We start from the raw sequence: 13803 nt of genomic DNA, 5'->3' as shown, positions 1-13803 counted from the left end.
GGCCTACGCCAGAGCCCCAGCAACTCGGGATTCAAGCTGTGTCTGTGACCTACACCACAGCTCACAGCAACGCCAGATCCTTAACCCACTGATCGAGGCCAGGGATCAAACCCGCATCCTCATGGATGCTAGTTGAGTTCCTTTCTGCTGTGCCATGACGGGAACTCCAAAACTTCTTCTATTTCTTGATATGTCCTGGACTCTGTGGGGCTCTGCCACTTTTACACAGTTTTTAATTGGAGGGCTGAGCCAAACAAGCTAAATCGTGAGAGGCCTAAAAGATGAAGAAGAAAAACTAGGCTGCAAGTAGCTGAAGATCATAACCCAGTAATATGCCGGATATGGCATCATGTAAAATGTCTGAAAATCCTTCCACAAAGAATCGGAATTGCAAAATGGAGCTTAAGTCTGGAGACATGTGTTCAAGAATGGATCATGTTTCCAATGAAGTGCATAAACTTGGGAGAGTCAATCTCTGTAGGCATTTGTTTTTCTTTCTGCAAATAAAGATGCTACATAAGGTTCCTTTAGTTCTAGAAGTTAAAAAAGTTGCCTGAGTACCTACAACGTGGAAGCTGTGTAGTTAGTAAGTGTGAGTACTCATACATGACCTGATAGGGGAAAGATCTGTTTTTCCCTTTTTGGTACTGAGCCCTATGGGAATGTGGGTCCTATTAAAGACTTAGTAATATCAGTGCTTACTTTGCTTTAGAGAATTTAAATATTTACTGGCTATACAGACAACAAATTACAAGAAAAAAATATTCTGTATGGATAAGACATTTTACTTTATTTAATTTTTTGTTTTTTAGGGCTGCACTCACGGCATATGGAAGTTCCCAGGCTAGGGGTCGAGTGGAAGCTGCAGCTGCTGGCCTACGTCACAGCCACAGTAACACAGGATTCAAGCTGAGTCTGTGACCTAAACCATAGCTCATGGCAACGCCAGATCCCTGAGACCCACTGAGCAAGGCCGGGGATCGAACCCATATCCTCATGGATTACTAGTAGGGTTTGTTTCTGCTGCACTACAACAGGAACTCCCAAGACATTTTAAAGCTTAAGGTCTCTTTTGCCTTGTACAGAAATGTGTAGCAGAGGCTATGGGTGCCCAGCACCTGCACCCTAAACCCAACTCTGACTTGAGCTGCAGCTGGGTGGTAGTTATCCCTCCTCAAGGCCCCACTGACTGAGTTAATGCCCTGGGGAATAGCCTTCAGCTACAGGGGTAACCAACTAAAAATGCCCTCTCCTCCACCCTTGGAGGTGACTTCTGAGGTGAACTCTACATGGCTTCTTAGAGGTTCCAAGCAGACTGAACCTCAGCCTCTCATGTCAGTAACACACTCTTTACTGCTTTCGCTCCTTCTCTATCTCACGCTCCCCATTTCCTTACTCTTGCTTTTGGGAATTGCTTCTCGTGTAAACAACTCACCCCTCAGATCCTTGCTTCAGGCTTTACTTTTAGGGGGATCTCATCTACAAGGCTAGACTTCTGAAAACTGCTTTACTAGAATTAATCTACTGGTTTCAGTTCAATAAGACTGGTTGGGATATTAAAGCAACTTACAGCAGAAAAACTGAGATGATCTTAGTTTAAAAGCAGGAGATCTCCCTGTCTCATATACCTACACACAAGTGTTAGAGCTATGACTTCTGGATCACTGGAATGATCCACCTAGCTGTTAGAAGTTTGGGGCACCTATATCTCTCTAATTACAATTTCGAAAATATATCAACTATGGATTCAAAGGACATATTTAAACATTGACACATTAAGCATTTTGGTATTAATCATGGTTTTAGAATAACTGTCGGTTTGTTCCAGAACAGCATTTAGACCAACACCCAAATAGCCCAGGACAAAGAAATGAAAGATGATCATGTGAAAACCCAGCTAGTCAGTACCATACCTGCTCTGCCACTTTTCCATGGACTCCCCTCTTTCCCGAGGGAGATAGCAGGACTGCTGGAATTCATTAGCAAAGAGAACGCAATCATGACGTGCATCCTTCAGGAGATTTCGCAATTTGTTATACTGTCTGTAATGCAGAGGAGAAGAATAAATCTAACACAGCAGGTACTCATCTCCTGCCAGCGCTCGCTAAGGTTCAAAAAAGATGGGGTATTTCAGAGCAAAAGATTGATTATTTAAAACCTGGCAAACATTTATTTATATTGGCCTTAGTGTGTGTAGCTGTGTCTCGGTTTTGCTTGCTAGAATGTGCTTAGGTAGAGCTTCATTAATTACTTTGTGGATCAATTAAACTTCTCTACTCCTCCTTCCCTTTCTGAGACTTCTGGTTATTTATGATGTAATTATATGGCCCTGCCCCACACAGCCCCTTCGTCAAAGGCTCACAGAGGACAGGGAGGCAAACAGAACTTAGTCTTTATTTCTGTACCGCACATTGTTCTATAAATGGCATCAGGCATTAATATGTTTTACTTTTTGCTGGCAGCCCTAGAAAAGGACATGTAAGGTAAGTTTGGGAATTTATCTGTGAATTTTATTTATGCAGCCACCTCATTGACAAGAATGACGTCTAGCTTCATCTGTCAGACAACTAACAGAAAGTTTTTAAGATTTTTTTTTCCCCATCAGGAGATCTTTCCAATAATGTTAGCCAAAGCAAATAAAATATGAAGTCTCATATGGGTCAGTTTCTAAGAAGGTGCTTTTCAATTGTCTAGGTAATATGAAATACATAATATTCACAATTACTTTAAAGGCGGTCAATTGTTTATTTTAAAAATGGATTGATATTAAACCAGATGTTAAATTAACATATAAATTATCCAAGGTAGATGACTGGCATTTAATATAATAAAATTTATGCCCTTTCATTCCCACCTCCAGCCTTTCACCATGGATATTTAAAAATGAGTCTTTCCATTAAAGCAAAGGCAGAACTCTCTAACTTACCCTTTCTAAATAAATGCTAACTACCAATACCTTTGTTGTTTCAACACTTCATTGGAAAAGAACAAACACTGATTTTACTTTCTTGGTAATTCTAATTTTGAGCCACCTGAAAAGAGAATCATCGAGTAAAGCAACTTACAAAATGTCCTAATAATCAAAGGGAGTCAGTTTCATTTCTGTGAATGGCAGCTTTCCTCAACAGAATTCCACTTGTGCAAATAAAAGCTCCCCCACCCCAAAAATGCCTAGAACACATTCCCAAGCCAGGGATCCAACCCGTGCCACAGTAGCAACCCCAGCCGTTGCAATAACAATGCTGAAGGCTAAAGCCGCTGCGCTTCAAGAGAACTTCCATACGTGAATTTTTTAAAAAGAGCACTTTTTTGGAGTTCTTGCTGTGGCACAACAGGATTGGTGGGTCTCTGGAGCAGTGAGACACAGGTTCAGTCCCTGGCCCAGCACAGTGGGCTAAGGATCCAGCATTGCCACAGCTACAGTATAGGTCACAGCTGCAGCTCAGATCTGATCCCTGGCTGGGGAACTCCATATGCTTCTGGGTGGGGTCGGGCGGGGGTCAGGGGTGGTGGTAAAAAAAGAGCACTTTTTTGTTAAGCAATAAAAAGATTCTAGGAGAGTCTTCATAAACGTCTGAAATTTATTATTTCAGAGAAAATACTGAAAAATATTGCTTATTTTTCATCTCTTCCAGTTTTTGTTCCCTTTATCTACACCCCTAATAAAGCACGTGAACTCAGTGCAAGTATTTGTTTACAAACTCCCTCCCTGACTCAACACCCACCAGTCAGCGGATGTGTGCTATACTGCTATGCTCCACTGAGTGCCCTCAGGGGACACCATCTAGACATCACTGAGGCTGCCGTTCATCTGCAGCCATCCTGCTCACAGTGAACCCAACACAACCACCTGTTCCTTAAAAAAAATCAAAATTAGAACTACCATGTGACCCAGGAATTCACTTCTAGGTATAGACCTCGAAGATCTGAAAGCAGGGTCTTGAAGTGGTAGTGGTGCACCCATGTTCACAGCAACGTCACACATACTAGCTAGGAGGTGGAAGCAGCCCCCGTGTCCATTGAGAGGTGAATGGATAAACAAAATATGGCATATACATACCATGGAATATTACACAGCCTTAAAAGGGAAATTCTGACACATCTTACAACACGGATGGACCTTGAAGACATCATACTGAGTGAAATAAGCCAGCCACGAAAGGACAAATTTTTTTTTGTCTTTTTGCCTTTTCTAGAGCTGCTTCCCATGGCATATGGAGGTTCCCAGGCTAGGGGTCGAATCGGAGCTGTAGCCGCTGGCCTACACCAGAGCCACAGGAACTCAGAATCTGAGCCACATCTGCGACCTACACCACAGCTCATGGCAACGCCAGATCCTTAACCCACTGAGCAAGCCCAGGGATCAAACCCAAAACCTCATGGTTCCTAGTTGGATTCATTAACCACTGAGCCACAACGGGAACTCCGAAAGGACAAATATTGCATGATCCATGTATATAAGTTTCCTTAAGCAGTCAGATACATGGAGACAGAAGGTAGAGCGGGTGATTGCCATGGACCCTGGGGGGGAGGGGGAAATGTGGAATTAGTGCTTACTGGGCGTAGAGTTTCAGTTTGGGAAGATGAAAAAAGGTCTGGAAATAGGTCATACAATAGTGTGAACATACTCAATGCCACCAAATTATACACTTAGGAATGGTTAAAATGGTAAATTTTATGTTATATATATATTATCTCAATTAAAAAAAATGGTGGAGTTCCCGTGGTGGCACAGTGGTTAACGAATCCGACTAGGAACCATGAGGTTGCGGGTTCGGTCCCTGGCCTTGCTCAGCAGGTTAACAATCCGGCGTTGCCGTGATCTGTGGTGTAGGTTGCAGACGCGGCTCAGATCCCACGTTGCTGTGGCTCTGGCGTAGACCGGTGGCTGCAGCTCCGATTCGACCCCTAGCCTGGGAACCTCCATATGCCGTGGGAGCGGCGCAAGAAATAGCAAAAAAAAAAAAAAAAAAAAATGGCAATGCTAATTGTCAAAGCAGAAGAAAACAAAAAAGTAGAACCACCCATTTCAGGGGATAAATGCCCTGAAAGGCAAAGTGCAAGGTGTGACAGGAACATGGGAGGGATGGGAAAGCCATCTGGGAGGAGCTAACACCTGAGACCCAGAGGAGGCGGAGGAGGCGTGAGAGTCAGGTAGACAAAGGGCCCAAGGGAAGAGACAGTGGGGACTGACTGCTCAAGAGCACCTCTAGTACTTAACCCGCAGTGGGCACCCCATAAAAGTTTTCCACAGAATGAATGAACTCACAACCCTTTGTGACAAGAGTGATTCAAATACAAGATAATAATGTCCTGGGACAAACTCTGACATTTTCAGAACCCAGTTTGAAACTGGGTTCAGAACTCTTTTGCTAGGCTTCGAGTACATCACTGCATTGCTTAGCACACCTGGACTTTGAACCGGATTGGCTTCTCCAATCGGGTCCTTTCCAAATATGGATGTTCCACAAGCCAGATCCAGGAGGGTTCACCATCAAAAGAGTGATGACAATCCTTCCCAATGTTTAGAAAAATACATCACTTAGCAAAAAGAATCTTCACAATTTTAAGTTTCACTCCCATATATTTTCCTTAGACTTTTAGTGTGTGCTTCCATTTGTCAACTACCTATCAGCCAGATAAAACAAATGAACAAATGGCACAAGAATATTAATGGGGAAAGCATGAAACAAACAGCGAATCACTCCTGAGTGTGACAGTCAGGTTTGCTAGTGGGCATGTGGGCTTATGGTTATAATTTAATAGTGCATCCATACAATACGGTTGTATTTTTTGCTAGTCAGGGTTGGTGGTGCATACGATAGAACTAGATATATGAGTAGCCTGTATGGAGCCAGCAAAGAACATCATGGTGCCTTGAACAAGTGTGGCCTGAATGACAAGGGAACAGTATCTGATAGTTAAGTACAATAAAATTATCTGAAGTTTTAAAAATTCCAGGAGTTCTCGTCGTGGAACAGTGGTTAACGAACCCGACCAGGAACCATGAGGTTACGGGTTCGATCCCTGGCTTTGCTCAGTGGGTTAAAGATCCGGCATTGCCGTGAGCTGTGGTGTAGGTCGTAGACGCAGCTTGGATCTGGTGCTGCTGTGGCTGTGGCTGGTGGCTACAGCTCCGATTAGACCCTAGCCTGGGAACTTCCATAGGCCGCAGGTGTGGCCCTAAAAAAAGACAAAAAAAAAAAAATTCCAGTCTTATAGAAAAACCTATTTCCCTGGATTGGCTAAAATGTTTTCCAAATTTCCAATATGTAAATGGTTCAAACAATTTCTTAGGAGGACAGCTAAGTTTACCTTCTCTAGACTGATTTTTTAAAAACTATTTTTATTCAAGGTGACCTTGCTACAGATACAACATCCCTTTCCCTTGCTGACTATACTCGCTGTGGAATAGAAATGGGTTTCCCACAACCAGTTGGGAGATATACAAGGAAGTGAGTTCTGTACTCAATGTTGCACTTATTCAGTTTTTGCAGAATCTGGGTAGGGTTTCCTAGACTTAATTTCAGAGGCCCTTGAATTTTCTAGAAGAATTTCAAGTTTCTATTTTCCATTTATATTAAGTGATATTCTTTTCTTTTTCTTTTTAGGTCTGCACCTGTAGCATATAGAAGTTCCCAGGCTAGGGGTGGAGTTGGAGCTGCAGCTACTGGCCTATGCCACAGCCATAGCAATGCCAGATCTGAGCTGCATCTGTGACCTACCCCATAGCTCATGGAAACACTGGATTCTTAACCCATTGAGTTAGGCCAGGGATCGAACCTACATCCCCATGGATACTAGTCAGATTATTAACCCACTGAGCCACAGTGGAAACTCGTATATTTAGTGATATATAGATATATACATACTTTGTCTTTTTAGGGCCGCACCCGCAGCATATGGAGGTTCCATATGCTGGGCTAGGGGTCAAATTGGAGCTGTAGCTGCCGGCCTACACCATAGCCATGGCAACACAGGATCCTTAACCCACTGAGCAAGGCCAGGGATTGAACCCTTGTCCTCATGGACACTAGTCGGGTTTGTTGACCACTGAGCCACGATAGGAACTCCTTGAGTGATATTCTTAAAACATTTTTTTTTTTTTTGGCTGTGCCTACAACATTCAAAAGTTCCCAGGCCAGGGGTTGAACCTACACCACAGCAGTGACCTGAGCCACTGTAGTGACAACACTGGATACTTAACCTGCTGAGCTGCATGGATATTTTTCCTTAAAACTTTTTTTTTTTTTTTTCGGTCTTTTTGCCATTTCTTGGGCCACTCCTGGCGGCATATGGAGGTTCCCAGGCTAGGGGTTGAATCGGAGCTGTAGCCACCAGCCTATGCCAGAGCCATAGCAATGCAGGATCCGAGCCGCGTCTGCCACTTACACCACAGCTCACGGCAACGCCAGATCCCCAAACCAATAAGCAAGGGCAGGGACCGAACCCGCAACCTCATGGTTCCTAGCAGGATTTGTTAACCACTGCGCCACAACGGGAACTCCCCTTAAAACATTTTTTTTTTTTTTTAAACAAGTGGCCGCACCTGCGGCATATGGAAGTTCCCAGGCCAGGGGTTGAGCCACAGACACTGTAGAAGCAACGCCGAGTAGTTATGTTGTTAGCCACTATACCCCCAGTGCTAGCACAGTTTCTGGTACATAGAGTCTCTCAATAAATATGTATGTAATAAATACCTGAACACATGAATGAATGTGGTGGACAAGTCAGCCTTACAGGGCTATCTCATGAGCCCTCATTAAATAAGCATTTGAGGATTGTTAAGAGATGGCAGAATGTGTGATTATACTGAACAATTGAAAACGACATTTTTTCATACTGTTTTGTACAATATACTTATGAGACCAGGCATTTTCTGCATTGATAGTACTGAAATCAAAACACAAAATTAGGAATTCCCGTCGTGGCTCAGTGGTTAACAAATCCGACTAGGAACCATGAGGTTGAGGGTTCGATCCCTGGGCTTGCTCAGTGGGTTAAGGATCCGGCGTTGCCATGAGCTGTGGTGTAGGTCCCAGACACAGCTCGTACCTGGCATTGCTGTGGCTCTGGTGTAGGCTGGTGGCTATAGCTCTGATTGGACCCCTAGCCTGGGAACCTCCATATGCCACGGGAGCGGCCCTAGAAAAGGCAAAAAAAGACAAAACATAACAAAACACAAAATTATATTAAATACAAAACCTATAGATATAGAGGCAATGTCTTTCTAATGCTAAACTCAACTCTGGTAACTTTATTTCAGTAAAACAATGTCATCTGTCACATTCATGTTCATTTGTAGTTTTGTTTTTGTTTCTGGCTGCATCCACGGCATGTGGAAATTCCCAGGCCAGGGATCGAACCTGTGCCACAGCAGTGACCTGAACCACAGAAGTGAGAACACTCAATCCTTAATCTGCTGAGTCACTAGGGAATTTCCCAGTTTTCTTATTCTGTAGCTTTGTTTAATTTGAAAGTCTGGTTTGGGTTTAAGGTTGCATTAAGTATTTGGGTATGAAGATTTATGCCTAGATTTACATTTAAACATAGTTAAGTAACAATACAATAAAGTAATTTAAATTAACATTGGATATTCATGAGAATTTTTTCTTTTTCTTTATTTTTATATTTTTAGGGCTGCACCCATGGCATTTGGAAGTTCCCAGGCTAGGGGGTCTAATCAGAGCTGTAGCCTCCGGCCAACACCACAGCCACAGCATTGCGGGATCTGAGCCGCGTCTGCGACCTATACCACAGCTCGTGGCAACACCAGATTCTTAACCCACTGAGCGAGGCTAGGGATTGAACTCGCAACCTCATGGTTCCTAGTCGGATTCGTTTCCACTGTGCCACGATGGGAACTCCGTGGGAGTTTTTTCTTTTAGAAACAAAGTTGATAACATTCTCATGCTGATAACACTGATGTACTGGGAGGGGATTTAGATCACGTTGACCTCTTAGATCCTCTGCAACTATAATATCCTATGATTCCAATTCTGTGTTATGTACTGAGAAACTGAGACTGAAGCTACACAGAAGGCGTTCTGGGGCGGGCGGGAAGTTCAAAGGAGAAAGCAAGGCATTTCAACCAGATAGTAGACCAGACCAGGTTTTTCAACTGACAAAGCTTTCCTTAACAATAATGTCCTATAAGCCTAACAAATAGAGTGAATTATTTATTAGCAACTCAAAAATCCCTAAAGAACTGAAAAACAAAACACAATGTCTCCCAACATTAAATAAAGCAAAGCACCAGAGATCCTCTGCTAGGCCACCTCTGGTTAAATATAAAAACTCAGGCGTTACTGTCATGGTGCAATGGTTAACGAATCCGACTAGGAACCATGAGGTTATGGGTTCGATCCCTGGCCTTGCTCAGTGGGTTAAGGATCCTGTGTTGCTGTGGCTCTGGTGTAGGCCGGTGGCTACAGCTCCGATTAGACCCCTAGCCGATTAGACCCACATGCCCTGGGAGCGGCCCTAGAAAAGACCAAAAAAAAAAAAAAAAGACTTACGCTTAACACTTACGAAGGCCAAGCTAATAAAACAAATCTACTGATCTTATATATTCAATGGTTATCCTCAACTCTAAAGTCAGCTTTCAATATATGACACTTTCCAGGGCTTAGGTAATTTAATTTTGATCATTTAGCTGTTTCAACCCGAATACACCTGTTGGTCGACTAAGAGGTAAATAAACAAGTCCCAAACTTGCTGACTTCTTTTCCTGCCTCTTGTTTCTCTTCATTAAGTCTAGTCTCAAACACATTTCCTTCAAGGGCTTTTTATTTTTTTATTTTATTAAACTTTCTGTTAGTTTTTAAATTTTTTGGCTGAGCCTGTGGTATGTGGAAGTTCTCCAGGCCAGGGATCCAACCTGAGACACAGCAGTGACAATGCCAGATCCTTTAACCTACTAAACTCCCTTCAAGGACTTTTTAAATCCATACACACCATGTTTCCTTTTTTTTTTTTTTTTAGGGCCTCACCTATGGCATATGGAGGTTTCTAGGCTAGGGGTCCAACTGGAGCTACGGCTGCCAGCCTACACCACAGCCACAGCAACACCAGATCTGAGCAGTATGTGCAACCTACACCACAGCGCCTGGTAATGCCAGGTCCTTAACTCAGTGAGCGAGGCCAGGAATTGAACCCGCAACCTCATGGTTCCTAGTCGGATTGTTTCTGCTGCGCCCTGACAGGAACTCCCCCATGTTTACTTCTGCACTTCGCTTCGACCACATTACATTATCTTCCATTTGTCCAAGGTATGTCATAATTACCTTCTTGTTTCTTGAGTCTAACCTCAACAAGATAACAGTTTTGTGGAGAGAGGGACCAAGACTTCTTTTTATACTCCAGGAAGCCTGGAAGTAGGAGCTCAAAAAGTGCTCACCAAATGGGAAAACCAGGGTGTTATCCTGTGGGGCCTGTTCCATAACACCTCAGCCTTTGTTTTCACATTTAGAATATTCACAGACACTGTAAGGCAGTGGAAAACCAATAGTTTTCCATCAAGTTAACAACTTTTGAAATGTTCAGGAAGAAAGACATTTAAATTCCAATTCTTTACTTCTGAATGTCCCAGGAATTGGTTTTTAAAACAATCCTTAATATTAAAAATATTTTAGAAAACAGAAATTGAAAACGCTTGGCAGTATGTTAGCCACCTGAATAATAACAACAAATTGATTTTAGTAGCAGAAATTGAAATACGACACCTGGAGCAGCATTTAAACCTGGGTGTATATAAACGTCTATATCTTTGTGTCTGAACAAAATCAACTTCAAGCTCATATAAAAATATTCTATCTGAAAAACCTAGTTAATGCATATTTTTATGAACTCAGCATAAAATAAGGACAACTTAGCATTTTCATACACAAGTAAACACACTTCATCTTTTACTACCAAGATCTGAAGAAACCACAACATTTAAAAAAGGATAAACACATAATTTTTGCTTAACTTGGGTGTTAAGAGATTGGATGTGTAATTCTAATACACTATTTCCCTACAGTCTTCAAGTGCAAATCATCAATCGTTTCCCAATGTTAAAAGAAGGAAAACCATTTTTTTTACCATATAGATGTTTAAAAGGTGAACAACTGTTCTTCATTTAGATACAAGGCAAGCATTTTAGGCTGATTTCAATAAGAAATCCTTTTTTTTTTTTTTTAGCAAACACAGTTTCTATGGTTGCTGGTTATACTAGTAATCTAAAAATAAAAACAAGTTATTTCTGGTTTCACTGAATAAATCACCACCAGTACAATTTAACTCCACAATAAGGGAGCCTAAAATTTAAGAACACTTTCTTTTCCCCCAGGAGGAATAAAACGTAAGCTTCTGAAATAATGTATCTATAAATAAGAAGATTAAATAACACCCGTTTCCAACAAGAAATAAGCAATAGCTCTGCTACTTTAAAAATGCAAACCAAAAGCCAAGAATCTTAAATACCCACATCCTGGGGACACTGCAGTTTATTGATCTACAGTCGCATCTTTTGGCCAGGTGTTGAAGCAGAAATATAAAATAATGTTACTGCATTCCTCACTAGCAAAGAGAATGCCAAATTAGTTCAAAAAGTCCTTTCTGACAAAAATAATGAATTCCCCCCTCCTCTGCCACCAAGGGACCTTTTCTAAAGGGGAAAAAAATCCTCTCAATAAATAAATAAATAAATAAATAAATAAATAAATAACAGATACCTCCGGCCTCTTTGATGTTGCACAGCTTGACAAGCAGTTTGCATGAAAATAATTCCCTTCAATTCAGGAAATTCAAGGATCTCGAGATAATCTTGCACAACTTTCCAATCTGGGATCATATAATGAGTCACATCACTAGACAAGAGTTTTCCATCTGAAGCATAATTCAAAATGTGAGAGATTAGACGACGTTCACAAACCTGGTTTATTTGGATGTCGCTCCAGGTGTGCAAAACAACTCCCAATCTTAACTACACTGTGAAGTTTTCAAGACAAGACAAATCTACCTGGGTAGAGGCCAAACATTCAGGTAAATTCAGCACCTTCATTTTTTCTGAAGCTGTGATAAATAAAAGCTCAATGTGGTTTATGGTGTTGCCAGGGGTGTAGAAGACGACGGATTGAAAAAAAAAAAAACAACATACATGCAAGCAAGCAAATCTTCAGCATAACCTGAATATATCTCTGTGTTAACTCACTGCCCTACACTCCCATTCAAGTGGGGCTCCCCAAATATACATGTTAATCGCTGTTTAGGCACAGCCATTTCAAACTGGTTCTGTCTCAAGCTTGTGAAGGTGCTCAGAAGTCTCCAAGAGCCAGAGAAATTGAATTGACTAGAAAAGATGCTCAGTGCAAGCAGGGACAGTGGTGGGATTTCCACCCAGCCCGTGGGTCCAAGGTGGATAGCCAAGTGCTAACTGAAATGTTCACCTTAACCATTAGCTAAGGATCCCAAAATATTCGCTGAAAGGACGACCCACGCTCCTCTCCCACTTCAGGAACCTCCACCATTAAATCGGCCACCTGTGCGGCCTAGACATCATGTGGAGGAAGGCATGGTGGAAGGCCCACCTCAACCCAATTTCCTCGTGACCTTCCAGTGCGCGGGCCCTGATGAGCCGCAAGTCTTACAGTGAAGAGGGCTCTCCTAACCTTCTGAGGCCTCGGTGCTGGCAGGTCAGAAAAACGTGTGGGGAGCAAAGCAAAGAAATATACAATGAGCAGCTGCAGCGTCAGCTCCCCCCACCCGGCTCGCACTGCTGGGGGCCCCCAGCCCGGGACCTTCCCATTTCACCAGCGCGAGCTGGGGAGCAAGAGCCGCCCGGCTCCAGCGCCCCCAGGCTCAGAAAGCCCCAACCCCCGGCCTCTGCGCGGCGAGGGCGCTGGCCTCTCAGCCCTTCCATTTTCTGGGGCCGAACAGTCGGGAGTCGGTGTGGAAAGACCGGAAGCTTCCGGCCCCTCGTGCCCGACCCGCAGCCCGGCCCGGGGGTAAGCCTAGAGGCGGGAGGAGGCCCGAGGGCCTCGGACTCCGCGCCACCGCGACCCCGCGTTCCGCCTCTGGGCCGCGCCCTTGAGCCTCAAGGCCGACGCTCTGCCGAACCCGTCCTGCCGCCCTAGCTCCCTCCCGGCCCCGACCGCCCGCGCTCCCGCCGGGCCCTGACCGTTGTGGCAGGAGGCGGGGTGAGGGCATAGCGGGCTGTTGCAGGGCACGCTGGGCCGCAGGTAATGCTCCCGCACGATCCGCAGCGTCCGGCCCTGGAAGGTCTTCAGGAGCAGCACCTTCTCTCGCTTCTGCAGCATGGTGGCGGCGCTCCCCGGGCAGAGCTCCGGGCTCCGGGAGGCCGCCCCGAACGAGCGGCCGGGAAGCCGCGGGCGCGGCGCTGCGCGGGCGGAGGCGAGGCCGAGGCTTCGGGCCCGCCCCCTCGGCCCGTCTTCGCTGGGCTCCCAGCCGGCCGGCCTTACTGGCGGCGGCCTGAGCCCTCTGGGCTCCGGAGGGAAACCGCCCTAATGGCCCGCGTCCCGTGTTGAGAGCAGGAGGCCCGCGGGATGGGTGCTCCAGCCGGGCCCGCAGGCTCCCTCAACCCCGCCTCAGTTTCTCCCCTCCCTCCAATCGTACTGGGGTGGAAATGCCTGGGAGGGGCGGAAACCACGCAGAAGAATTAAGGGAGGCAAAGTTAATACAGGTCTTCCTCCACTGACGGTGGCGTTACGTCCTGATAAACCCAAGTCGAAAGTTCATTTAACACCCCTAGTCTACCCAACATAGCTTGGGTTTAAGCTTAGCCTACCTTAGACCCGCTCA

At 44.4% G+C, this 13803-nt stretch overlaps 1 protein-coding gene across 1 annotated transcript in view; it reads right to left on the bottom strand.

Annotated features, from left to right (window-relative positions):
• The window catches only part of DIS3L (DIS3 like exosome 3'-5' exoribonuclease), a 42577-nt gene extending 28976 nt beyond the window's left edge, over window positions 1-13601 (bottom strand). The window contains exons 1-3 of the mRNA XM_047767121.1: window positions 13163-13601; window positions 11718-11871; window positions 1914-2042 (exon numbers count right to left, since the gene is read on the bottom strand). Of these exons, the coding sequence (XP_047623077.1) occupies window positions 1914-2042; window positions 11718-11871; window positions 13163-13301 (422 nt within the window). The 5' untranslated portion in view covers window positions 13302-13601. The remainder of the gene's footprint in view (window positions 1-1913; window positions 2043-11717; window positions 11872-13162) is intronic.
• Window positions 13602-13803: the final 202 nt, after the last annotated feature.

Source organism: Phacochoerus africanus, chromosome 2 (assembly GCF_016906955.1).
Source record: "Phacochoerus africanus isolate WHEZ1 chromosome 2, ROS_Pafr_v1, whole genome shotgun sequence".
Lineage (NCBI taxonomy): Eukaryota > Metazoa > Chordata > Mammalia > Artiodactyla > Suidae > Phacochoerus > Phacochoerus africanus.
The sequence above is the reverse complement of the archived record's forward strand: the minus strand, read 5'-3'. Positions and strand labels throughout refer to the sequence as shown.